Genomic DNA, 25,624 nt, shown 5'->3' with positions numbered 1-25,624 from the left:
GGGTAATGGAGGTCGTTGGGAGAGTGCCTTCATCCTGCAGTGTATATACAGGGTGTTTCAGCGAACACTTTCAATTTTTTTTAATGGTTGCCTGTGGCAGCTATCACAATTCTACTTGATGAGGTGGTCTACTTGAAGCGGCGGACGCTACTTGCACAAAAAATAGAAAAGCAAAATCTACTAATCAACAAAAATGCACTAATTAGGTTTATAATTAATTACCTTATGGCCCATATTGCAGTTTATAAATTCTAGCCATGGAATTCACAAGACGAATCCACTAGGAGCGAATTCTCAGGACGACACCAGTTTCGAGATAATTCCCGAACTTAGCGGCGGAGAAATGCATTGGCGTTCCTGTTACGTGTGTGCTTCAATGCATCAAAAGACGTTTTGTTGACGAATTAACTGGAATGCCAATGCATTTCTCCGCAAAATCCTGGAATTAACATATCGAAACTGGCGTCATGTTGAGAATTCGTTCCTAGTGGATCCGCCTTTGCGAACTCCACGGCTGGAATTTGTAAATTGCAATATGGGCCATAAGCTAAATAGTTAGAAATTTAATTAGTGAATTTTCGTTAACTAGTGGATCTTACTTTTCAATTCTTTGTGCAAGTAGTGTCCGCCGCTGCGAGTGGACCACCTCACGAACTAGAATTGTGATATCTCCCATAGTGAACCTTTAAATATTTTGGAAAGTGTTCGCTGAAACACCCTGTACAGGATATTAGACCTATGATTATAGTGGTGAGACTCCTTTAACGTGCACTGCAGTGAATTATACACGAACGTTATTTATTTATTTATTTATTTATTTATTTATTTATTTATTTATTTATTTATTTATTTATTTATTGCATTCCGCCTCCGTGTGAATGCGGTATCCGCGGCCGGGAATCAAGCGCGCCACCATCTTTCTAACAGCGTGCGCGGAGGCTACGCTTTCAGTATCCGAACGCCACTGCGCGCCACCGATTCACCGAGGTGGGTTGACAATGGCAGTCTCGAAACTACGGTGCCGTATAGTATCGGTCGATCGCTTTTTGTTGGCACTTTCGAATATTACGCGGTGTCACATCTATAGTGCTTGCACGGTGACAACGCAAATGGAAGTCCACGGACAATGTAAAACGCGACGATCGAGGAGAAACCCATTGCTACTTCGTCCCGTGTCCTTTATTTCCGTTGTTACCCGATCACTACGGACAGTCTCCTACTATACAGCCCAACCCGTCACGCTGTAGTATGTGTCCCGTCAACGCAATAAAAAAATCTGAAAATGGTGCGAGCTGGTGTTCGATCGAGGGAGCGGTTCAATTAGAAAAGGTTCCACAAGCACCCGGCCACCTCTTCCTTCTCTCTGCGTGTTCCTCTTCTTTCTTTCGCTGTTCTTATTAGCTCATTACTATTAGCTTATTACCTAGCCATCTGGATGTATCGAAGCTCATTTTCCAGGCACCGCACAATATTGAGGTCTGACGCAGTTTTAGAAAATCGCGGATTGTTTTCCATTTTCGCGTTCCAACCGGTGATTTGCCACTGCAGAAGGTGATATAAAGCTATGTATAGTTAAAAAAGCAAGCATAAAGGACAAAATTTCGAGCAAGTCATCATCGTATCATCACTTGGCGACTTTTCGCTAAATATGGTATGTATGGCCCGCGACCTGGTGATATTGCAGGGAAAAAAAGCGACCAATACCGGCTCTCCAGCTATGGTGCTTGCAACGAGGTCAGTAACTAACTGCAGATCAGTCGAGAAAACCTGCTGGTACGCCCTAGATAAATCTGATTAGAAGAAACGTCTCCTATACGTACACGCTAATATTTATATGTCCCTCTTTTATATGTCCCTCGTTTTTGTTGTTGTTAGTTACAACTGGTTACCACATGAAACAAACAATGGGGCCAGTCAAAGTAAGGAATCTGGGGGCGGAATAAATTCTAATATTTAATTGAAATGTAGAAATAAAGCCGGACCCACATCTTTCACATTAGCTACCGCGGCATCCGTTCCCCTGTCAACTTTCTTGGGTATGTGCGGATGTGTACAATAGCAGCTCTGGGAGTGTTAACCAGCGCTCCTCACGGTCATGGCGGTGGATGCGGGACATCATTTAAACCGACGTGTGACGTTGTACGTGAACTGCGGAGTCTACAACCAGGTTAATAAACCATGTTTGAATGCCCGTTGAATTAAGGCTGTCAAGTCGAGGCCCGTACTGTGCGATGAACGTGATTAACAAGGGGATTCGGTCGAGGGATTTAATTTTTGAGATTCATTGTCGGTTTGCTTCGTACGGTTGTAGCTGACATACAGCCGCAAGTTTAATAATCCCAGTTTTTAAAATTGACCCAGCGCCTTCCACTACAGCCTTGCTCGTAGCTCCAGGGTTGTTTTCACGAATCAGACAGTCGTTATGTCTTGTATTTAAATTATTGATTTACATTGAAATTCGCCAGACACTGCGTAATTCAAATCAATCCTCTACGCCAAATACAGCGCACAGATTGTTTCGATTTTGTTCAAAGCAGTACAAGCGCTCGCAAAAGTAAGCGCAGACGATGCGCCTAATAAATAAAAAAAAATTACGTTGTTTAACATGCCAAAGCCACGATCTGATTATAAGTCATACCTTGGTAAGGAATTCAGGATTGATTTTGGCCACCTGGAGTTCTTTATCGTGTACGCAGTGCACGGTGCACGGACGTTTTTCTTTTCTTTTTTTTCCTCATTTTTATTTCGTTCCCATCGAAAATCGGCCGCTGTGGTCGGGATTTGATCCTGCGACCTCATGCTTAGAAGTGCAACGCCATGGTCACTAAAGCACCACGGTGGGTATATAATTAATAGAGAGCTATACCTAAGCGAGCCAGCGGGCCCAGCGGGCCAGCGTAGACGCCAGTGCGCAGTGGCGTCTGCGCTGGCCCCCTGGGCCCGCTGGCTCGCTTAGGTATAGCTCTCTAATACCTCAGCGTCACCGGTAGCAATCAAGCCATTATTGTCCTTGTAGACGCTCTGGCAAAGATGACAAACAAGCCATTAATGCTTCCACATTAATGCTTCCTCATTTCTCGCCCTCTGCGAATAGTATCAAAGCTGTCGCGTTACAGATTTGATGGAAACGCAGACAGAATTTTTCTTGGCGCCCTATGGTGATCCCTGGCCGCATACATCATCATCATCATCTTCATAATCATCATCATCATCATCATCATCGTCGTCGTCGTCGTCGTCATAATAATAATAATCATCATCATCATAATCATCATCATCATCTTCTTCCTCCTCCTCCTCCTCCTCCTCATCATCATCATCATCATCAAACACAAAGACAGTGTGACCACGTGTGACCATATACGAATCGCTGTGCTCAGCTGGGAATTGCCTGCCGTGCGCCTGCTCTGCCACGCCATATGGTAACCGCGTTTCTCTTCGCGCAGGCATCTGAGCAGCAGGCCAAGAACGCCAGCCCTCGGTCGCGCAAACGCAAGCCGCCAGGGGGATCCTTGTTATCGCCCAAGAGAAGCGTGAGTGGATCCTTTAGTCTTTAGGGAAATTTACGAATCGAACGGAATAAGAATGTTTGACAAGAACGACCTTAGAATATCGCATACCACCGAGTTTGTCTTGTTTTGTTTTCATTTGTAAAGAGAGTCAGATACACCGCATTACGTTATACATTACATTACGTTATAGATTACAAAGCGCCCTCGATTCTTACGCGCACTTGAGTTTTTACGGCCAGGAATGGGGGAAAAAATGCAGTGTCTTCGATCGCAACGCGCCCCTTAATATTCGTACATGAAGAAATTATAATTCACTACCGATGATTGTTCACTTACTAAATTTTTTTCATATTAAGCCAGAGAGCAATGACGATTTGTTGCTAAAAGGGCTGATAAATGATAGCTTGTCCCTATTGCAGATCGTTCATTACAAATGCAATTGTTTACTCGAACCTAACGCGCATGTAGATTTCGTGAGTAAATTTTCCAGGAACAACGTGTGCGTCGGAATTGTGTAAATATTAGTTCGTGTGGAGAGTCCTTTGGATAAGAGAGGGCTTGTATATATCCTGCGATACATGCATGTAATGCCGGTGACAACTTCACGTTTGATCACTTCTGGATATTGTAAATCGTAAACAGATACTTTTGCTTACATGATCGGCCATGACATTTAAATTGCTGAAACAACGGAAAGCATTGCACCGGATGCACTCATAGGGAACTGTGCATGTTGAGTGAGATAAGAGCTGCACTATAGCCATCACAGGCAGTTTAAATTGGAGGCAAACTTGGCAAGTGCGCCTCGAATGATAAATTGTTTTGTCTAAACCGAGACGGCGCGAATTCGTAAGCTGCATGAAAGAGACATTCTTATTGAATGATAGGAAGTTATTCGCCATATATTTGGCGATCACTCAGGAAATGGTGTTGTGGAACGACGAGTCAGTACCGATGCATGTCGCTATAAAAATGCGCGAGATAGTGTCGAGCAGCCTATATTGGCTTTTGCGCACACACACACACACACACACACACACACACACACACACACACACACACACACACACACACACACACACACACACACACACACACACACACGCACACGCACGCACACGCACACGCACACGCACACGCACACACACAAAGCAGTAGCTTTCTCGTGGCCTTCGCTCATCAGCTGCGCGCGCTATAAGCTGCTATTTCGGTGTAACTTTTTTTTTCTTGGTGCTGCCACTGGTACCTATGAACCGCAAGATAATCATTAGGAAGCCTCCACTTGTATCGGTCTTTCTTCGCCGAGGCTCCTTTGAAACGTGCTATCCCGTATATGCCATTAGATAGTAATATATTCGTCGATCTTGAGTAGTCAACTTTTTGACCGAATACGGATCGAATAACCAACACTAGCCGATTCGTGTCCTGAATCTCGAATTGCAGACCCCTGACTATGAGTAGCCATGAGCGATGGTTCATAGGGTACAGAGACAGTTCGTGTTAATTGGCACTGTGTTGAGTAAGTTACCTATTCTAATGTCATAGGACAGCGAGGTTCGATCGCGCAAGACAAACTTCAGATGAAACTATAGGCTCTGATTGAAGATGCTGGTATGCGCTACATGCACACGTTTAGAGCAATGAGTTTAACAAGAATAGTGAAGGGTTAATCCAAAATGCAGTAGGTTCGGCCTCAAGTTCAGGGTTGGCGTTGCTCCGACGTGAATCTTGTTGGTAGAGAGAGAGAGCAAATGATAAATGAAAGGTAGGGAGGTTAACCAGGACTGAGCCCGATTGGCTACACTACACTGGGGAAAGGGGGACTGAAAGATTAAAAGAAGAGAAAGTCCACTGGGGATATCAGTCGGTCACTCAGTCCGGATCACAGACGCTGACTCAATCCGGTGTGGTGTGGCTGAACTATCTTCGAATGTGGTCGCCCGACAGTACCGCCCAAGGATGCCCAGCTTTGCTGCGTATTCTTCCCTTACTCCCCTCCGCCCCCTCCCCATTCTTCACAAACATGATTAATAATTCCGCGAAATTGAATGAGTATGAGTTAGGGAGTCCCAGGGGTGGGACTCCTGCGCCAATTGCGCCATTTTGATACAAACGCAAATTCTTGCGCCGTACTGCGCCAAACGCTTAGAATTGACCGAAATTCAGTCACACTGCGCCAGAACGGCTTCGGCATGTGCGCTCCGGCAGGTGCCGCGAACAGCGAGTGGATTCGTTCTCCGAAAAAAAGAGTGCAGTCTTTCACATTCCGCACACCACGCGACCGGCGCCTCCCGCACAGTTTCTCGTAATATTCGCGATTATAGCGCTGGTCTTTTCGGCGCTTCCGGCAATCGGCCTGCGCGCGCGCAGCCAGTCCCGGCTGTCGTCAGTGCTGTCAAAACGGCCAGGGTGGCTGTATTTAGAGTGTCTTAGAGTACGGTTGAGTTGGCTGTGCGGCGCAGTGCTCCCTAGTTGAGGCGCAAAACAACGAAAAGTAGGCTGATGGCCTGCGAACGAACTGATATTAGGGAGACGCGCGCTGCAACGGGTTCAGCGGGCGGGCGTCTCTGTCCCCACGGCCTTGAATAACGTAAGACTAATCCAGTATGTCTTCAAGCGCGTATGGGCGAGGCTTGAGCCATTTTCACCTATCACGAAGTGCTAATAGCGGATTCGGAATAAAAACAGCTTGGGATAGTTTTACGTTATACCAGAGAGTTAAGCATTAGGTGCTTTGGAATTGCCCTGGTATATTATGTAACAATGACTTAAAACAAAAAGTCGTAGTTTCACCCGAAAGGCGAAGCATTGATTGCGATATCAATCAATGCTTCGATAGCAAGGATAGTAGATTTATCGGTATTACAAACTTGTAATCATTCCCTTACTAACTAAATGAACAAGCATGGTGTCACGAGCGCACGAGCAAACTTGAGCACATATCACTCGATCACCACGCGCGCTCGCTGTCAATACGCTGGAGTGAGGATGTGCGGCAGCCGCAGCGGGAGAATTGACTTTCGTGCTACCTCTCGCTTCAACTCGAACTAAGCGGCGAAAACAGCGCACACGAAGCTATTAGCACTTGGCGCATGCACTGTGTCCCCATCGCAGATCGCTTTCAAGACAGGTCCCGCGCGGCCTCGCCATACGCAGCATCCGCCGGAGTAGAACGCCCCCTCCCATTCCTCCCCCCCCCCCCCCCCGGCTGCCTTGCGCGCAACGGAAGACAGTGCGCTTTCTCCTCGCTTTCGTCCTCGTGCGCGCGAGACTGAGTCGCCATCATCAGATCACCCTTGTATGCCTTCACTTGCACAGGCATCGTACGGCGCGCGGTGACGATGTTATCAACTTTGGACTTTATATGGCACATCACGGCGACACCGACGCCGCCGGCATAAATGCGCCTGGAATGTCCATATGATTGCTATCGCAATAATAAACCACAGTAGTTCATAACTGTGACTGAAGCGCATTTGCTGAAGCGAATTTCCAGGCACTTCACCCACACTGTCGACACATTAAAGAAAAATGTGTTTATAAAATGTTTCTTGGGCGACTTTTCGAAATTTCGGACTCACTATTGCAGAATGCATGTTTTTGTTATTGCTATCACTAAATTAAAAGCTACAGGCAATATTGCCAAAATTTGCATGCACTAGGCGGTTTCAGCATCAGGAGTAATCTGCCGCAAAATTCAGCTTACAGCGTTGCTTAAGACTGCTACAGTACTGCACCCTTGTTGGTTTATTCTTTCTCGTCATGGTTTCGAATTGCGCTGCCATATTCTATATTCCATTATTCCACCAAAATTCCGATTGCCCTGCTCCAAACTGCTTCAAAGTGCAATTTTGTGTGCTCCAAGCTGCTCCAAAATGCAATTTTGTCTGCTCCGAAGTGGTTCAAAAGGCAATTCGACTTGCTTCACAAAGTGCTCCGAAATGACTTTCGGCAGTCCCACCACTGTCCGCGTAGACAATTAGGCTGTTTACAGAAATTGGCAAGTTTCTGGTTTCTGGTTTCGGGCAAGGAAGACAACGGCTAGCCACAGTAGTGTGGCAAAGCAGAAGCTCAGAGATGTTCAACAGTTTTCCTGTATATACAGCTAATCATCTACAAATTAATTTCACCGTATATTGCAGGAAAAATAATAAATGTTCGTGCTTGAGTCGATAAACGCACTTCTCTCACTTGAAAACTCTTTTTTTAGCGTAGTATTCGATGATAGGACACGTCACCGAAATTTTCTTGGGGTCTCAGGCTCACTGCTATACTAAAGCGAGCGCAAAACCGTCTATAAAGTTTGAGTAAACCTGATCACCATGTGTGGTTTTGGTGAATCTGGGTCCAAGTGAGCCGAACTAGATAGGACATTGGTGAGTTCCGCGTCTGAGCAAAATCCTAAGCTAGATATATTTCGCGAGTGAGCGAGACCAAGTTCTACGTATCTTGACCACCTGTGGCGCAAGCACAAGTCGGCGTATGGCAAGTCGGTCGCTGCAGTAAGCTCTGCAGTAAGTATCGCGGGCACCAATTATCGTTGCCTGCATAAATGTTTTTCCACCGTAGCCTGGTCGAAACGTTAGTTAAAACTGCATTTCGTACGTGCGCACTTTTACTGCACTGCTGCGTAGTGCACCAGATCCTTTATTCACCTTTGAAAACAAAGCTTCAGCTTGTTCAACTTCATTTATATCTATAAAATTTCTTTCAATGCTAAGTACACACTTTCTATAGTCCCGCAGAAGATGTCGAGCGTGCATTTATTGTTTGTTTTTATTTTGTGCTTATCAATGTGATGGACTGTTAATTTTGTTCCGAGAGCAGGTATGGTGTCCGCTATGATTAGTCATGTTATGACTGTAACCCCCCCCCCCCCCCCTCCCTCCTCAATGCCACGTCATGTTTATCTGCTGTATTAGCCGATCTCTGTAACTCGCCCTTCCCTCCTCTTCGCGCACTAATTCTGCTGGGGCCTGCAGGTATATATTAATAAAAAAAAAAGGTAAAGGTCAAATGATGCGGTGCAAAATGCAGGTCAAGCATACAACGTTGATAATCATACATTACGGAAATGGCAGAAAGGCAGAGAATAAATTTTCTGTAGACTCTTTCGCTGTTTACAAACATAGGCCTTGGACGGCTTCCAGTTTTGCTCACTGACGTAGTCCGCTAAATCTAGCGAGCAAGAAAAGCATTGACGGCTATATCGAGTAGCAGGAGTGCGTTGAAATGTAAGCCCGCAGATTTTCAACACTTTTCCTCTGTACATAACGACAATTTTACAAGTCAAGGTTGCCGTAAGTTATGCGAGAAATTTTGTGTATTAATCTTAAGGCATAATGCGAATGTATTTTTTCTCAAAACTTAAAAATAGACTTTTCGCACAGTGGGGGAACTTAAAAACACGCCTTGTGTTCCGGCGCAGCTGCAGCTGGTAAGGCCCGTCACCGGAAGTTTCTTGGGGCCGCTCTCTGGCTTCTGCATGTAGATATGGTGGTACAGCTATAGAAGCCAGAATGGTGTTATGTAAGGAAAGAACGCTCCTGGAGCGTACACGAACGGCCAGCATTGCAGGCAATACATAAACGTACACCAACGTGCATGACTCCTTCCTCGTCGATGCCTCCGGCATCCGACGTGGTGTCAGATATCCGCGTTGGCTGGGAATGCGGTGAGCGAACCCGAAGCCGGCGTTGGCGCTCTGCTCGCCGACAGCAACTCGTCGTGACTGAGCTCCACACCAACCGCGCCGCACATCTATTTCTCCGATGCGATTGAATGGCTTGTCTGGCTGTACAATTTCGAGGACTACCTGTTAACTTCGGGATGGAACTTTATCCAGGCAAGCGAAAAGTATCAAGTGAGAACGCCTTTGTACGTGCACGCGCGCAAAAAAAAAAAAAGAAAGATAACAAGTGACCCCGAAAACGCTTTAACTTTACAGAAGATGAGTTAGGTAAATGTGGGGTGATTGTGAAGTCGAGGTTTCGACATGTATTTCGCAAAATAGAAGAACGTATAGTCAACGAATGTGGAGTCAGGCTAAAACAATCAACCTGTAGCGCGCACCTCGCAGCTTGGCGGTTCCAAGGCTTTTAGTGAGGTTGCGAGCCACGTAGGTGGCTTCCTTTTTTCCAGACGCATCTGAAGCCATAGCGCACCGTCGCAGGAACATCTTTGGACGAACTATGTTAGGCACAGGCAGGCTGCTCTCGAAAGAAAAGGAAAAGGAAAAGAAGAAATGCGCTGATTCAGTGTTACACGTCCTTGGAACTGCTCTTGGCAGACAAGTGCAGAGCTCCGAGCAGCCATTTCTGCGTCAGTAACTAAATTCAAGCGAACATCGACATGCGCATAGATGGAAAAGGAATGTCTGGCATATTGGCGTGAACGTGCGAAACTTTCGACGAGTACCGGAGAGGTTTACATATTGTGCTACACAGACCACAAGCAATTGGCGGCGCTAATGGTAAAAATACAAGCTCACCTCGGGTTTATGGCTTTGGGTCAAGCTGGAGCCGAGACTGGACATTGACACAGCAGGACTCACGTCGGCCGAGTACTATTTGGTGCCTATGTTAGTCCATCTAACTACAGGTTCTTTAAAGGGACACTAAAGAGGAAAAAAAAAAACGAATTGAGCTGTGTTGGCAAAATTACCCTTCCATAATACCAAAAGAAGCGAGAAGACGCTTGATCAGCGAGGAAGGAAGCCAAAAACTAAAGACGGTTGGCGACGCCGCTACGGACTTTTCCGCTCCAGGCCGCCGTGACGTCATAGGGTTTTGACGCCGTCTGCTCGAGACTAATTAGGATTTTATGAGCGAAAATGAGCTACATTGTATCCTAAGTGAGCCGAAGCCTATATTATAACTTAAAAATTTCAAGAACCTTTACTTATCCACAACAGCCGGAATGCGAAAATACTTTGCAATACACGTGACGTCACACTGGCGTACCGGCTCTGGGCTTTCGGCGCAAAATAAAAAAATGAGACATTGACCGTCACTTTTTTTCCTAGAATAAGCAACGTATTACTGCGAAATATATATAAATGAAAGTATGGTTCTTCAAGAATGCTTTATCAATGTAAACTGATACAGGTGTATTCTGAAGTAAAAGGTGCGTAGACGATGGCACACGTTCAGATACACACACAATGTGCCTGCAACTCTCTTATGTGTGTAATCGTCTACGCGCCTTTTAGCTCAGGATACGCTAAACTAAAACGCGCAGTTTTCTACCCTAACGTCTGATACAGGTGTTTCTTTTTACTCTCTCTTTAAAAACCATTACCGTTTCTTTAATTCTTTGCATTGTGACTGCAATCACCTTCTTTCTATACTGAGGCAACGCACAAGACCAAGATATAGTTGGCGATCCCTAATGAAAGCGACTACAGCGCCGATACAGACAAACGACGAATAACAAACAGACGGACACAAGACACAACGCGTGCGTCTGTCTCTATATGATTCGTTTCTTGTCCGTTCCCGGGGGCGCTGCGGTCGCTTTCGTTATACCGATGTGCGTTGCGAGCACACGCGGGATCGAACTGTCGCTTGCAAAGCGTGTACTTCGAACGTATACCGCGAATCTTCCAAGTGCGAGTGTATACGCCGCTCCGCAGCAGGAGGACACGACCCGGCGCACGTCGGCCGTGGAGCGGGCCCTGCGCTGGCGGACCGGCATGTGCCTGCTCCTGGCGCTCGTGGTGGCGGCGTCGGCGCTGCTGTTCGTCTACCTGCTGTTCTTCAAGGATCCGCGCCGGCGCGTCGACTACTGCTTCAGCGGGGACTGCGTGGCGCACGCCACCGAGCTCCTCGGCACGCTCAACACGAAGGCCGTCCCGTGCCAAGACTTCTACGAGTTTGCGTGCGGCAGGGCGAGCGACGCCGGAAGGAGTGGGAGGGATCCGCTCGTCGACAGGATGTATCTTAGGTACGCGCCGCTGGACAGCGCGCGGTGCGACCGCTCGCGTTTGTGCGCGAGTCTGTATGCCAGAGATCGTGCAACGTGTTCACGAAAGTCGGCGTGAATAACGTGAAAACACTCTGCAGTGTTTTCAGTGGAGAGTCGTTAAAGATAAGCTGAAGAGGGACGCTAACCTACTTCGTTATGTACGTTTCGTTATAACAGTTGTCGGCAGGCACGGTCGACAGCGGCATTACTACGTACTAGTTACTATTTACTCGCAGCGCCGTGCGCCGTCAGATTTGGGCCTAATCGGCGCGAAGTGATCAGTGAATGTTCATTAGGAAATGAAAGCGGTTTGTTACGGCCATTTATATTAAGGTATGCATGGTTTATTAAAACGGTATGCTAAATTGATTATTTTCTTTGAGAATAGGGGATATGCGATATTCCGTGAGCAGGTTTTCCCACACAGCTGACTTGCCCTAACCAAAATGGCCGCGTTACTTGTTCCGCGTTCCCTGTTAAATCTGAGGCGCGTTTTGAAAACTTGGATGGGGCGAGGGAGGGAAGGCAGCAGGAAGGGCATAAACAGCCCGCATGTTGACAGCTTAATTATACGATTTTAACCTGAGGAGCGCCATCGTGGTTAGGTCAAACTGAGGGTGGGGAAAAGATTGCTTACGAAATTTAGCATATCTCCTTTGCGAAAGCCATTACAAGTACCTTGTGATATAAATTATTCCCTTATAACCAGTTATGTTATGAGCTATGACTGCAGAAAGCACGAAGCTGTAGAATATGTACGTTTCAGAAGAACCCGTATACATGTATGGTATTCGTTGCTAGCTACGAGCTATATTTCAGATTTATGACAATTTTCGATTCTTTTCACAGAGGTGCCTGTGTCTTGCGGTTTTCTTCAGAATTCTTCAATATTTCGAGTGGTCCATGGACCTGCGCTCACCCACTCTTCGTGATGTATTTATGCCAGAAGTTGCACTCACATTCGCGTCAGCTCTCACGCTCGCTGCCACTCAATCGCGCGCATAACTGACGATACACGCACTCTTCCGCGCTCGTACGCCCAAAGACTGAACATTAGAGGGAAGATATATCAAGGGCACATCCATTTCGTTTTAGTAACGCCTTGGTATGCGGGGCCGCCCATGGTGATTATTTGTGTGATATCACTAAGTGATGATGATGACTTGCCCGGTATTTGGTCTTTTTTTTTACCTCGAAATTGTTCCCACACACACACCCTCGTTATTTTGTCTAGCTATATTAGGGTACCAAGCCTATTGTCCGATCAAGATTGCACTTTGCCTAGAAAGACCGTTTTGATGCACTCAGACGGCTCACCGACAAGCTCTTCGGTATGTGTCTCTACAGAAGTCTTGACAGATGGAGGCACATATACTTTTGGCGGATAGAATTGGAGCGGGGCATTAAGCCCAGCCGAAATCCTTTATGAAATTTGCCCGGGCAATTCAGCGGCAATTTACGTCACTAGAGAAGCCACTAAAGAATCACTAACGTTGAAAAAAAAAGAGAAAGGACGACTTTCGTTAACGTTACTAAATACTCGCTAAATTTACCGACTTTCTCGTCAAGTTACCAAGCAACGGTGCCGTTCCGTGCCGCAGGACCCTCGATGCCGGCGCCAGATCGCTCGAGGAAAACCAAGCCGCCGCAGCCGCCGCCGCAGGGTCCACGCTCACAGCCGAGCTGCTCTACCAGAGCTGCGTCGACCCGAAGCGCAGCGACACCGAGCGCAGTCTGGCCGAATTCCGAGAGTTCCGCGCTGCGCGCGGAATGCTCTGGCCCGAGAGCCCGCAGCCGGCCGACGGCGTGGACCCGCTGGACCTGATGCTGGACCTGGCCATCAACTGGAACCTCAACTTCCTCTTCGACGTGCGCGTCGTCGCCCTGCCGACGGCCGAGCCCGCGCCGGCCGCGCTGGTGCTCTCCCGCGGCAAGCTCGGTTACGTCTGGCAGGACAACGTCCGCCGCAGGTCCGCGGCAACAGGCGGCGCGCAAGAATACGAAGGCTACGTGCACGAGTACTGCCGGGTCCTCTCGGTGTCGCCACAGTCGAGCGTTACGGCGGCGACGTTGAGGGAACTGGAGGAGGTCATCCTGGCGGCCAAGCTCGACGTGGCTGCCGACGAGTCGGAGCAGGTATATGCAGAGTGTGAAGAGGGGCGAGGTGGAAATGACGCAATTTAGGCAGTGCGCAGTAAAGAACGCAGAGCGATCGCAACATATCGAATGAATGCTTATTGAGGAAAGCGTGCTAAGACACAGCAGACTGGATACGACTTAAGCAAATTGCTTAGTCACATGAACAATACAATCGCTAGCCATAGTTAAAAAGCAGTTTATTCTCTGGCATAGCAATACCGACGCCTGGCTGAGGCACGTGCTCTCACGTTTTACAATGAGGTCGAAACGGCGCATGTGCACCGTTGCGACCTCGGAGGCCACAGAAAATGTCAGCACGTACGCTGATCGCGGTGCCTCGTTGCATATGATTACGGGCATGCTGCCGACCGTGGTGGCGTACTGGCTTTGGCGTTGCACTGGTAAGCGCGAGGGCGCAAGGGATCAAATTCACGCCGCGGCGACGGCATTTCGATGGGGGCGAAATGGACAAACGCCCGCATACCGAGCATTGAGTGCACCTTAAAGAACCTCAGATGATGAAAACTAATTCGGGGTCCCCCAGTACGGCATGCTTCATAATGACTTCGTTGTCCTGGCACCTAAAGCTCAAGGATTTGATTTTTACCGACATGCTGTCAAAGAACGGCACGCAACCGCACTGGCGACAATGACTTGACAGGCGACAACGTATACATATTGGAGAGATCCGTATGTACTTTGCTACAGGTTAAAGGTAAAATGTACACAACTCCTCCGTTTGCACGCTGCTTGCAATGGCAGGTAGCGGGCGCAGCATTTTCACTGTTGATACTCAGGCAGCTTGGTAAAGCTGTTGCTTGGTTTTGCGATCTGCGAGAACGCTCTATAGAAACGCAAGAAGTGTCAAGGCAAACGAGTTGGTGATTTATGAATGCAATGAGTGGCCATTTGGGTGATGCAGCGTGCTTGTAGAGCTCTGGACAAATATAGTCTCAAATATTCCGTATAGCCTTTTGTGTTACGCCTTCTAATTTTGTTGCAGCGCAGGCGCAAGGGCACGGACATCAAAGGCAGATGAGACAACACACAGCGCCAACTTCAAACAGACGCCCACGCAGTGCGTTAACGCACTGTGTCCCATGTCTGTGCCCTTGCGCCTCGCTACAACAAACTATTAAACGCCTCAGCAAGCTCACATAGCCACTCTGACCGACTTCCTTTCAACCGCAGTTGTCTAATTTTGCATTGTACCACTGTACCGTGTCATTTCAAACCACATGATGATAAATTTGCGCCTATTTCTCTTAGCATAAATATACTCTGCTCAATTTTATAACACTGACCTCCAGCATTACCCATTGCAACTTTGCCAAAAAAAAAAAAACCTGGATAGTGCACATACGGCACTCATAATTTTCTATCGACTTGTAATGAACCTCCAACGCGTGGTAGATGTGGTGAGAGGCTCACCGTTCTCCACGTCCGCGTAGAGTGTCGGGAAGCCGAAAGAGAGAGAAACATTTTACTCTATAGCCTACCGCTATTGGTGTCGCTCTCCAACCTGCTCTGTTTCTCGGCGAAGAACCGCTTTTTAACACCAAAGCTATTCTAGATTTTTTGAACGATGTGATCTTGCATGTTACTAGCAAAATAATTTCGCAGCGCATCCTCTCTGCAAAGGATGCCGCTGTGATAGATTTTGTATATCACACGCCTTCAGGTCCTTGCGCTTCAGGGGCTCTGTTAAGGCGGTAGCGCTTTTTGAAAAAAAATGCCTTTGACATATTTTAGTATAACGTCATTCTTTCACACTGTATCTTTCGTGTCCGTAGCACACTTCATAATCATTCCCACAATTTTAGTACATTAGTTTTTACGCACTTTACGGCGATCGTCTGTTAGGCCCCTTTACAACTCCGTCACATCTACAGCTCGTAATTCATTGCTTAACTTTGAACTCATTAACACTGACCTGGCTCTCTTTGTCATTCTTTGGTGTTGGGCTACTAAGCACGAGGTCGCGGGAACGAATCCCGGCCACGGCGGCCGCATTTCGATGGGGGCGAAATACGAAAACAACCTTGTACTTAGATTTAGGTGCACGTTAAAGAATCCAAGGCAATCCAAATTTCCGCAGTCCGCCACTACGGCGTGCCTCATAATGAAACCATCGTTTTGGCATATAAAGTCGCAGAATTCCTTTCTTTGGTCATTCTTGGCCCTTGCGCCACAAAACACTACATTCATCACCAACCATTCTATTCGCGCTATAGGTCACTCATTTTCTCACGTGAGCTCCCTGACTATCTCGCTTACCCATCATTCTCTCAAGTACAAGCTCGTTCGGCTATTGATTCACCCACTCAAATATGAGATAAAATGTTCATCTATAGTACGAAGCTACAAGGGAAACCCATGCAGTTTTCTCGAAAAAAAAAACGAGCTCTCGATTTTTAATTCGCTCTGCGATCGTCTTGCCGCCTGTTAGCTCCGATGGTAGAGCAACCGCCGCGGAAAGGCGTTGGTACCGGGTTCGATCCCTTGACCATTACGGATTTTTTTTCGGCCGCGTGAGAGAAACCGCACGAGTTTCCTCTGTAGCCTCGTGCAACACTGGCGTGGATAACAACTTGTCCCTCTCAGTAATATTCTTCCACCTTACGAGGATCTGCACAACTGATTTGCCTTACTAACTTAAATCTTATTGCAAACGCAATTATATGAACGCTCCAGGCACATTTCCGCTGCCGGTGTCGGCGTCGCCGTCACCGTGAGGTACCGCGTGAAGTCCAAGTGCGATAACATGAGCCTGTGACAGCAACTCAATCTCGCGCACGCAACGGAGGAAAGCGGGGAGGAAGCGTGTGCCGTATTCCGTCGCGCGATTGGCTCCAGGGGGAGGGTAGAGAGGGCAATGCGCGTTCTACTTATGGCGGCCCGGGCGCCCGCGCCCGCCCGCCCGTGCCGCTGTATATTGAAAGCTACCTGCGACGGGGACACAGTTTGCCGCGTGCTTTTGTTTTCGCGGCTTTGTTCGCGGTGATTCGAGATGCAGCAAGAAGACAAATTCGATCGCGGCTGCTGCCGCGCTTCCCCACTCCAGCGCAGCGAGTTTCCACGGTCATCGAGTGAAATGCGTTCATGTTTGCTTGTGCGCGCGCTGCACCATGCTTGCCAATATAGTTAGGATGCCTATGTTTACGGGGTTATACGGCCGATAAAACTATTATCATTACTTCGTATAGCAGTTCACTGATTTGCTATCGCCATCGATGCTTCGCCTTTCGGGCGAAACTGCGACTTTTTTTTCTGTCTCACATTCTCCCGCCACTCTTTTTTTCCCCGAACAGACCTGGTTTCAGTTTAGCTCCCTCGGCAACAACACGCCCTCTGTTGAACCCGGTGCGTGGCTTACGCTGGTCAACAAGCAATTTGCGGGGCAGTTCGTTTGGACCGACGAGCACTGGGTCGTCGTCGACGGGCCAGCGGTGCTCAGCAACGTGGGCAAGCTGCTGCAAGCCTACGGAAACCACCTGCTAGTCGTTGGTCTCGCCTGGGTCTTCGTCCAGTCGCACCTTTGGGCGGTCGCCAACAGGGCCGAGCTGGTCTTCCACGATGACACCGTCGGACACCGCAGGTACGCCTGCTTCGAGTACGCCGAGTCCCGATTCGGTTTGCTGAGTGTAGCCGAGCTCCTGGCTAACACTTTCGGCCCGGAGGACGCCAGACGCAACGTGGCTGATTTCGAGAGCGTACTGAAACTAGTCGCCGCGGCGAAGCTGAACGAGTCCACCTGGATAGAGGCTTCAGCTAAACAGGTGGCGCTCCGCAAAGTGAACAGGCTCTCGCTGGTGCTGCTGCCGCCGGCCGATTTCTTCGACAAGGATTGGCGTCAGCGACTCGGCAATCGCTACGGCGCCGCTGGAACGGTAGGCAACTCTCCAGAAAGCGTCGCGAGACATTACCTGGACGAGCCTTCACGTTGTGATGTCGCAAGAGGGATAATGTTTAAATTTCGAAATAACAATTGGTCAATCTAATCTTTGCATGCATGGTGCAGGAGAGGCGCGGTAATTTTGTGCTTATTGCAGAAATTACGTGTCCCGTGGAAGGCTGGGTGGGTAGGGGTAAGATGGGGTGTAGCGTGCCAGCTCTTCCAACTAGTGCGTGCGAGATGACTGGAGGGTCGAAAAGAGGGGATACGGGAAAATTACGGCGCGTGATGGCAGGTCAAGTAGGTGTGGTGCGCCCAGGAGGTAGCCCTCACAAACCTTGAGAAGATGGCTAGGCGTGATCCAGCTATAGCATTAAATACGTCTTTACTTCTGCACGCCAACGTCTTATTTCTCTACTTTTCACTCTTGCACTGTTTGTCAAAATAAAAGCGTTTACGAGCAAGCTGAATTTCTCGAGTGGGTGTTAATTGAAGCTCATTTATATTCTATAGCGAGTGCCCTATTGTGTCGTATTTTATGTCGTTTAAGTTTCCTCAGCTACTTAGTTTGCTTACGATGGCACAGTGTGTTCACTCGCCTTTTCCAGGGTGTTGTGCTTTCTCGGTTAAGATAAATATTTATGGCCTCTCCGCTCCTTTGACGGGTCAGTTGATGTAGCACGCACATACAGTACCGAAACGACTCAAAGAAATACGCCGCTTGACAACTTTCTGCCTTGGGATGTCTCTAACAACCTCACAGCGGCATTATCCACCACGTTCGGGAACCATGCCCGCTCTACGCCAATTTTCATTCGTGCGTCCCGCAGGGCTTTATGAGCAACCTGTTGAACGCCTCGCGTTCCTACCGCGACCTGCGCTCAGAGAGGTCGCTCTTCGACAACGTCTGCAGCCGTCGCATGTTTCCCAGCGACCGCCACGCCAGCTACGTCTACGTCGCCAACCGTGCCGACGTGTCGCTGGGTTCGGTCGCAGCCCCGCTGTACTACCTGAAAGGCACGTTCGCCATGAACTACGGCGCTCTGGGCACGGTCTTGGCGGCGCAGTACGCCAGGAGCTTCGATCTGCGCGGCAGCGGGCTCGACGAATCCGGCAGGCGAACGCGCTGGTGGAAGCAGGCCGACTACCGCAGCAGGGCAGAGTGCGAGCTCGCGGCCCACAACGGCAACGACTCCGCCCTCCATGCGGTGCGAGTAAGGGAACTTCTCGTTGCCGTTCGTTTCCTCGGCGGCGGCGAATCAGATTTTTCACGCCCATCCGAATGCTGTGAGGGCCAGATAAACGATTTGTATCGCAAATCTTGCGCTATGGATCCTGTTGCACATCGATCTACTGCACAGAAGGTACAATACGGTCCACTGTTAAAGGGACGCTAAATACAAACACTAAATAAGTACAGACTAGTAAAGTGTTCTTTGAAAACTCTATTTTCGTGAATTTCGCGATGATAAATTGATTGTCAGAGAAAATGAAGGTCAAAGTTAATTTTTCTTTAATTTCGCGCCGAAACCCCAGAGCTTGTGCCTCTGTGTGAAGCCACGAATTTCAAAGTATTTTGGGGGGGCAGGGGGCGGGGACGCTTTGGCTCAATAAAGGTTCCCCGAACTTGCAATCTTCAATCTTTGGCTCCTTTAGAACACAGTGCCTGCAGTCCGTTTTTTACCGATAAATAAATAATTAGCGCCTCGTACACGCCGTCAAAATCCATGACGTCACGGTGAACTGGTGCGGGAACTTCGAGGCGGCGTCGCCACCGGTCTTTTCCTTCACGCCCCTTTTCTGACTTGCCAAGCCTCTTTTTCGCGACAAGAGTTGGCGTTTTCTTTTTTGGTATTGTAGTACGGTAAATTACTAGAACACGTGACGACATCCTTTTTCTTTAGTGTGCCTCCTTTACAAACAACCACTCTAATGTTTGCTGGCATTCCAGAATGAGTGCCCTGCACGGGTGCACGCGCAGAAAGGCGCCAGTGCCACTAAACGCAAGTCGTCTGGTGCAGAGCCGGTGGCGGTTTCCCACTTGAACACCGAGTGTTCTACACTCGGTGTGCTTCAGTGGACCACACTGTACCTGTGCCCTGTCGGTCAAGTCGCTTTATCGAGTTTGAATGTCTCGAGCGGCAGTATACGTGTTTTCAGCATGTTCGCAGTTTATCCTGTTTTGTTTTAGGGCTCCTTTTTTTATATTACACGCGTGCACATTGCTTCATGTTTGCTTCGTCATGCTCACCTGCTGTATTGCTCTAAGAATGATAACACCCCCCACCCCGCCCTCGTCTCATCCCCAGTGTAATGCCAATAGGCGCAGTGGGTGTGTGTTAAATAAATAAAGATTTATTTATTAATGAAAGGTTTTAATGTCGATCGAAAATTTCCGATATGTGATTGCCTAGTTTTTGACAGTACATGAGTTATTTGGCGTACTTACTGTAACGACCTTTTCGGCCTTGAGGATAATGAACGGTGCACTTAAATGCACGTCAAAACAGGCAAAATATCTGTTAAAAAGTTTACGTATGCTAAGGTTTAGTTGTTTTGTTGAACATAACTTACTCTGTGCAAACTCCACAGCTCACTTACAATGCAGTTCAGGAAAATATTACCGGCACTGGCCGCTTGGAAGGAAGGCACCCGTTTATAATGTCTGCCTGACGGTCTTCTGCTATGTTTACCAGAGTTTTGCGAATATTCGGAGCTTTCGAATAACAAATCGAGTAGTGTATTATTCGATTCGGTTTTCGAAAGCAATAGTCACTATTCTTATACGAATATATTCCGAATACTTATCGAATATTTCAGAACGTCAAATGCGCGCAAATAAACATGAAATTGTAGAAAAATTGTAATCAATTGTATTCCCTCGGGTGCATTGTTTATAGGCATCAGTCCTGAGAACTAACGTAGTTGAGCAGGCTGTGTATACTTCGCTCAGGGAGGATCCTGTGCAAGCGAACAAACAGCTTACTCGTTCGTAATGCTCCATTTGTGCTTTTAACGAACAACGCTTCATAACTTATGTAGGGCCGCCGGAAACCCATCGGTTTGTCTAATGGGTATATATATGTAGCACGACCCGGCGCTTGGTTGTTCACATGGGTTCTCATCTCGAAGTGGGGCTCCCGTAGGGATTTACGAATTGTACCTGGGTCGCGCCTTGTCCCCACCACAGCTTTGGTGAAATAGTCGCGCATCTGCCGCTTCAGTAGGTGCCAGACGAGTGCCTCCGCCGGGTACCCTACCGGCAAAATTAGGTACACGCGCGTTCCCGGCCCAGTGCGCGGCAACTGGAGTTCCGGACGCTTGGAAATACAACACCTTACGGGGAAGTTATGGCAGCGTGGCAGCGCCAGACTCATTTATTTGAGAGTTGTTTGGCGTTTTGTTTGCCTTGGTTCTCGCACAGCAAGCATAGCCGTCTTACGAACCTGCTCCGAAGCAACGCAACCCTGAAAAGGCGGACGCGGGGCTGCTTGCATCCATCTTTATAAGCCGATGGGTGTCCGGCGGTCGGCATCGGACCACGCGCATCGCGCAGCCGAGCCGGGCGTCCTACCCACGGAGCCACGACGCAGATTACATTAGTTATTTTGTTTCATCCTATATATGCGTAATGGGCACGTAGCTTGTTTATGATGCTAACCGAGTTATGCTAGTTCTTGTATCATGTTTCATTGCTTCGTCGCATAGCACTTTTCATGCTATGCGAATTACATTATAATTACCTTCCTCTTTCGCTCTATACGTGTAATGTGTACATAGTCTGTTTATGATGTTAACCAAATGGTGTTATTTTTATATCATGTCATATTAAATATGTGCTCGTTTTGTAACCATTCCAGCAATGTCTCGCAGTGAGGCGGCAGTATGCGTAAATAATAATAGGAAGAACTTGCTAACGTTACAAATAGTATGGGATGTGTGAACACCGTTTTATATTTTTGTGACTGTTCGTTACCGGAAAGCTATTGCGAAAGTATTCGATATTCGATTCAATTGACTTATGGCACTATTCGATTCGTATTCTATTCGGTCTCAAAATTACTATTCACACATCTCTAGTTGCTACTCGTAGTGCGGCCCGATGTGGTGGCGTAACAAACTATCGAATTAGCCGTTGCGAGTTCCAAAAGTTGCCCCTCATTGCTTACACGTGACCACTTTTTTCCTCATGACGTCACAACACCCATGTCACCTCATGAAAAAGAAAGACAAAAAATCGTAAGTAGTTCACGGAAAAGCTTAAAATGAATTGTTGAGGGCGTTCCGAGTCTTTTTAGTATGTTTTCTAACTCGAGAATGAAATTCTCGAGTTAGACTGCGATATGCATTTGCCACTGCATTCTTAGGCTTTCACCGACTACAATGGCGTCCGTGCATCCACATTCAAACCTTGCAGCTATTGCGGAGTAGGGGCAATTATCACACAGTGACGGCGCTGCGGTTCGCAGGTGTTTCCGGCCTTGGTGGCGCTGAAGATAGCCTTCGCGGCCTTCAAGAAGGCCGTCTACGAAGATTCACGGCGGTTGTACGATTTCAAGTTGCCCCACCTGGATGCATACACGGATGAGCACATTTTCTTCATCACCTACTGCCACGCACTCTGCGGCGCCCCCTCCGCGAGGGAGCGCTGCAACGTTCCTCTGCGTCACTTCCGGCCTTTCCTCAAAGCCTTCAGCTGCTCGCGGGACTCTGCGATGAGCGCCGCTGAGAAGTGCAGCTTCTTGGACGCCTAGACACCGACAACCGGCTTACGCAATATTTCGTGTTTACGATGCGAGTTCATTGTTATAGCTGTGTCTTACGTTCGCGTAGCTTAAGCTAATCTCGATTGTTTAATGGTTGTATGACGTACGCAAACATGCGTCGTTTAGGTTGGGCTGTGCGCATTATAAATTTTTCTTTGTTTTATTGATTTGCGAATACCGCCAGCCCTGTGCAGGGCTTTCACAGGAGTGGATAAAGATGCGTGTATACCACACAGAGAGCAAAACGAAGGATCGTATGAGCTGAAATGATGTCTTCTCTGGTTAGCTAGCAATTCAAGTATCAGACAAGGAAACAACGAAACAAAGTAATAATAACTACCCTTATACACCGAACAAAGAAAAACGACAGCAGCCGCAAGGCACCAATAACCGAAGCATGCTGTGACAGCTGCGCCAAGAAATATTACTTTATATTCGGCGCTTCCCTGTCAAGCTGTCACATACAAAAATCACTGACGTATATATGTGCCGAATAGTGGATAATTGAACTCTGTGATGTTTCAGCTCAGTGAATATACTCGCTGCTCTTTCTTGTGCCGTGCCGGCGACTTGTCGCGTATAATTTACCGCTTCAGTAGGGTAATATTTTGGCTGAAGCATGGATTCATATGAGTGCGGAGTGATTTGCGACTGTGGAAAATCGCCAAAGTTCTGTTAAGTAAGCTTTGAAGCTAGCCTAAGGCGCTTTCAATAATGTATTCTCTAAAGACAAACGGGCGTATCGAGATGAACGTTTGCAGGATTAACTTTATTGCGAGCAGCATTCCGATTGAATGTCACTTGCAAAGGTGCTTTGGGGACGCCGTAGAACATGGTCAGTTTTCAGCTAATTGAGGGTCTTTTTGACGCCTTTAGAACTAAAAAAAATTTTGCTGTTTGCCACCTACTAGCCATATCGAGATGGAAAGCATCCGTGCGAACAAATAAATTGGAGGAATTCAAAAGTTGCAAGTACATTGCGGGCACCGTAGGAAATTTCACGATTTCCGCAGCAGCCTTTAGAACACTAATTACAGTACCAAAAAATGTTAAATTGTCGGTACAAGACAACAAGACATCTCCGCTTGAAACTACGTTTAGACTTGCTTTTAGGATGCAAAACGGCGCATACGATACAAGGACACAGGGCAGAAAAAGAAAGCACTAGCGCTGATTTTCATCGAGTACTGCATTCAAAGCAGACCGAGGAAATCCAAATAAACAAGTGACCATACCCGAAAATGGGATTCGTTTTGGGCCATGGTTCCAAAAATCAGTACCAGGACTATGCAGTATGCAAATCAAGTTCTTAAGAACGAGAAGCACCGACCGCTGGTTGCCGACACGCATGTTGTTCGTAGATGTTAAGGTTGTACGCGTGAGTCAGGTGGTTTGCATGTTTAAATACAGCGGATGTGGCTGTGAAGAAAGGAACCATATAACTTGCAATGTGTGATGCGTCACTACATGCGACGCATGCGTCGTATTGGCCTAGTGACATGTTTGACAGAACTTTTAAATATAAGCTGTATATAGCTACCTTGCGGGGGGCGGTGGACAATGTCCGTCCGTTTACGCGTCGCGTCGACACGAAAAAAATTTTCGTCTCCAGTTTCTCGCGAATGCTCTGTAGCTCTCAATCTAATGTAGGAATCTTGAAAGAAATTGCACTGACATTGGCAGCTGAAACGACTCTATCATTACGCCGAGTAAGTTCACAGCGAAGTTGTAAACGTTACAGAATTAGCGTCTGCTGTCCGTCAATGGAGGTAGCATGCGTGGTTACATAAAACGGCTGTAGCGCTCGTTTTATCAAAACTATCCCGAAACAAATTATAGGACAATTAGCTGCTAAGACGACTTAACGTTACGCCGAGTTTGATCTATTTTTCATGGTTACATAGTTCACGGTGAAGTTGTAAACATTGTGGGATTCCCGTCTGCTGTAAATACATGGGCTTCTACGGGAGGGAAACGGACAGCCCCATGTTTTCACACGTGCACTGAAAACATGGGGCTGTCCGACGCGACCAACGCGCTGCTTTTTCCTGTAGCCCATTCGTCTATCGTCAAGAGTGCGCTTGCGGCACTACTCAGCACGAGGTCGCGGGATCGAATCCCGGCCACGGCGGCCGCATTTCGATGTGGGCGAAATGCGAAAACACCCGTGTGCTTAGATTTAGGTGCACGTTAAAGAACCCCAGGTGGTCGAAATTTCCGGAGTCCTTCACTACGGCGTGCCTCATAATCAGAAAGTGGTTTTGGCACGTAAAACCCCATATTTTTTTTTTTTTTTTTTTTGCGGCACTACTCGTCTTTTGCAGTGCGATGCAGAGCGCGGCTCTGAGCCCCGCATTCGCTTATTATGTGTTTTTTTTTTTTTTGGCGCCTTCTCCTTTCCTCTCTCCATCTTTTTCTCCCCACACCCCATTCCCCGTGCAGTGCTGTTGAGGTGTCTTCCTGTGAGAGACAGTTACGGCACTGCACTTATTTCTTTCATTCTCTTTAAGGTCACTTCACACACGCCCCACGTTTGTCTGCTAGAATAATACTCTAGCCCTTCCAAGTTTCATTCCGCTAATTAACTAGGAAGTATGCTCAATCGCAAATTAGAAACAAACTTGTTTTGTTTCGTGCACTCCTTTGACTGCGCCCCGGTCAACGCATATCGTCGCCAACGTCGAGGCTCGGTTTAACGGCCCAGCTGCGACCTATACACACTGTTACCACCAGTGGGCGTAATATAATAATTATTTAATATAATAATAATAATAATATATTATTATTATTATTATTATTATTATTATTAAAGAAGCTCTTTCGCGGAGAGAACACGTAACGTTGCGTGTAAAGGCCGGCCACCGGCCTGGACGTTCACGCGAAGTCGGCCGCAGCAAGGAAAACAACCGTACCAAGTCATCCTGCACGTGAGTAAAGCCTACTCTGACAAAACTTTGTGCTTCTATTAGGTTGACCGATTTTTAATCGACGCCTCGCTGCTGGCGATGCATTCCTCATGCATTCCGCGTTGTAAGCCGTTGTAAGCATGCCGGGATGTATGCCGCGTTGTAAACCGCGGCTTAACATTTGATGCCCATGTCACATTGTTACTTTAGATCGACATACAGCTCGATCTGGACCGGGTACAGCTGCACGGTCACTTTGGATCGCGATTTTGTCTATATGCGTTCAGTCGATCGTGATCCACGCATCGAGTTCGAGCTTTACGGTCGCGATCGTAATAGGCTGTCGTCAGCACCGTCATGCCGAGTGAGCTAAACTAACTCGATTCGAATTGTTGGATTGTGTAGCAGGGACCATGCTTGATCGAACTGAGATGATCTTGA

General features: G+C 47.7%; 1 protein-coding gene across 1 annotated transcript; it reads left to right on the top strand.

Annotated features, from left to right (window-relative positions):
* Window positions 1–3,370: 3,370 nt before the first annotated feature.
* On the top strand, window positions 3,371–22,917 carry LOC126523002 (neprilysin-11-like). The gene is made up of 6 exons (XM_055066470.2): window positions 3,371–3,533; window positions 11,146–11,456; window positions 13,079–13,613; window positions 16,928–17,506; window positions 18,342–18,725; window positions 21,981–22,917. The coding sequence occupies exons 1-6, from the start codon at window positions 3,420–3,422 to the stop codon at window positions 22,263–22,265; spliced, it is 2,208 nt and encodes a 735-aa protein (XP_054922445.2). The 5' UTR covers window positions 3,371–3,419; the 3' UTR covers window positions 22,266–22,917.
* Window positions 22,918–25,624: the final 2,707 nt, after the last annotated feature.

Source organism: Dermacentor andersoni, chromosome 6 (genome assembly GCF_023375885.2).
Source record: "Dermacentor andersoni chromosome 6, qqDerAnde1_hic_scaffold, whole genome shotgun sequence".
Classification (NCBI taxonomy): Eukaryota; Metazoa; Arthropoda; class Arachnida; order Ixodida; family Ixodidae; genus Dermacentor; species Dermacentor andersoni.
The sequence above is the reverse complement of the archived record's forward strand: the minus strand, read 5'-3'. Positions and strand labels throughout refer to the sequence as shown.

Excerpts from the sequence above, each read along its gene's own strand:
- LOC126523002 (XM_055066470.2), top strand. The coding sequence starts at position 3,420 with ATGGTAACCGCGTTTCTCTTCGCGCAGGCATCTGAGCAGCAGGCCAAG. Across the intron at positions 11,457-13,078 it reads GTCGACAGGATGTATCTTAG|GACCCTCGATGCCGGCGCCA; the intron begins GTACGCGCCGCT and ends TCCGTGCCGCAG. Across the intron at positions 18,726-21,980 it reads CCGCCCTCCATGCGGTGCGA|GTGTTTCCGGCCTTGGTGGC; the intron begins GTAAGGGAACTT and ends TGCGGTTCGCAG.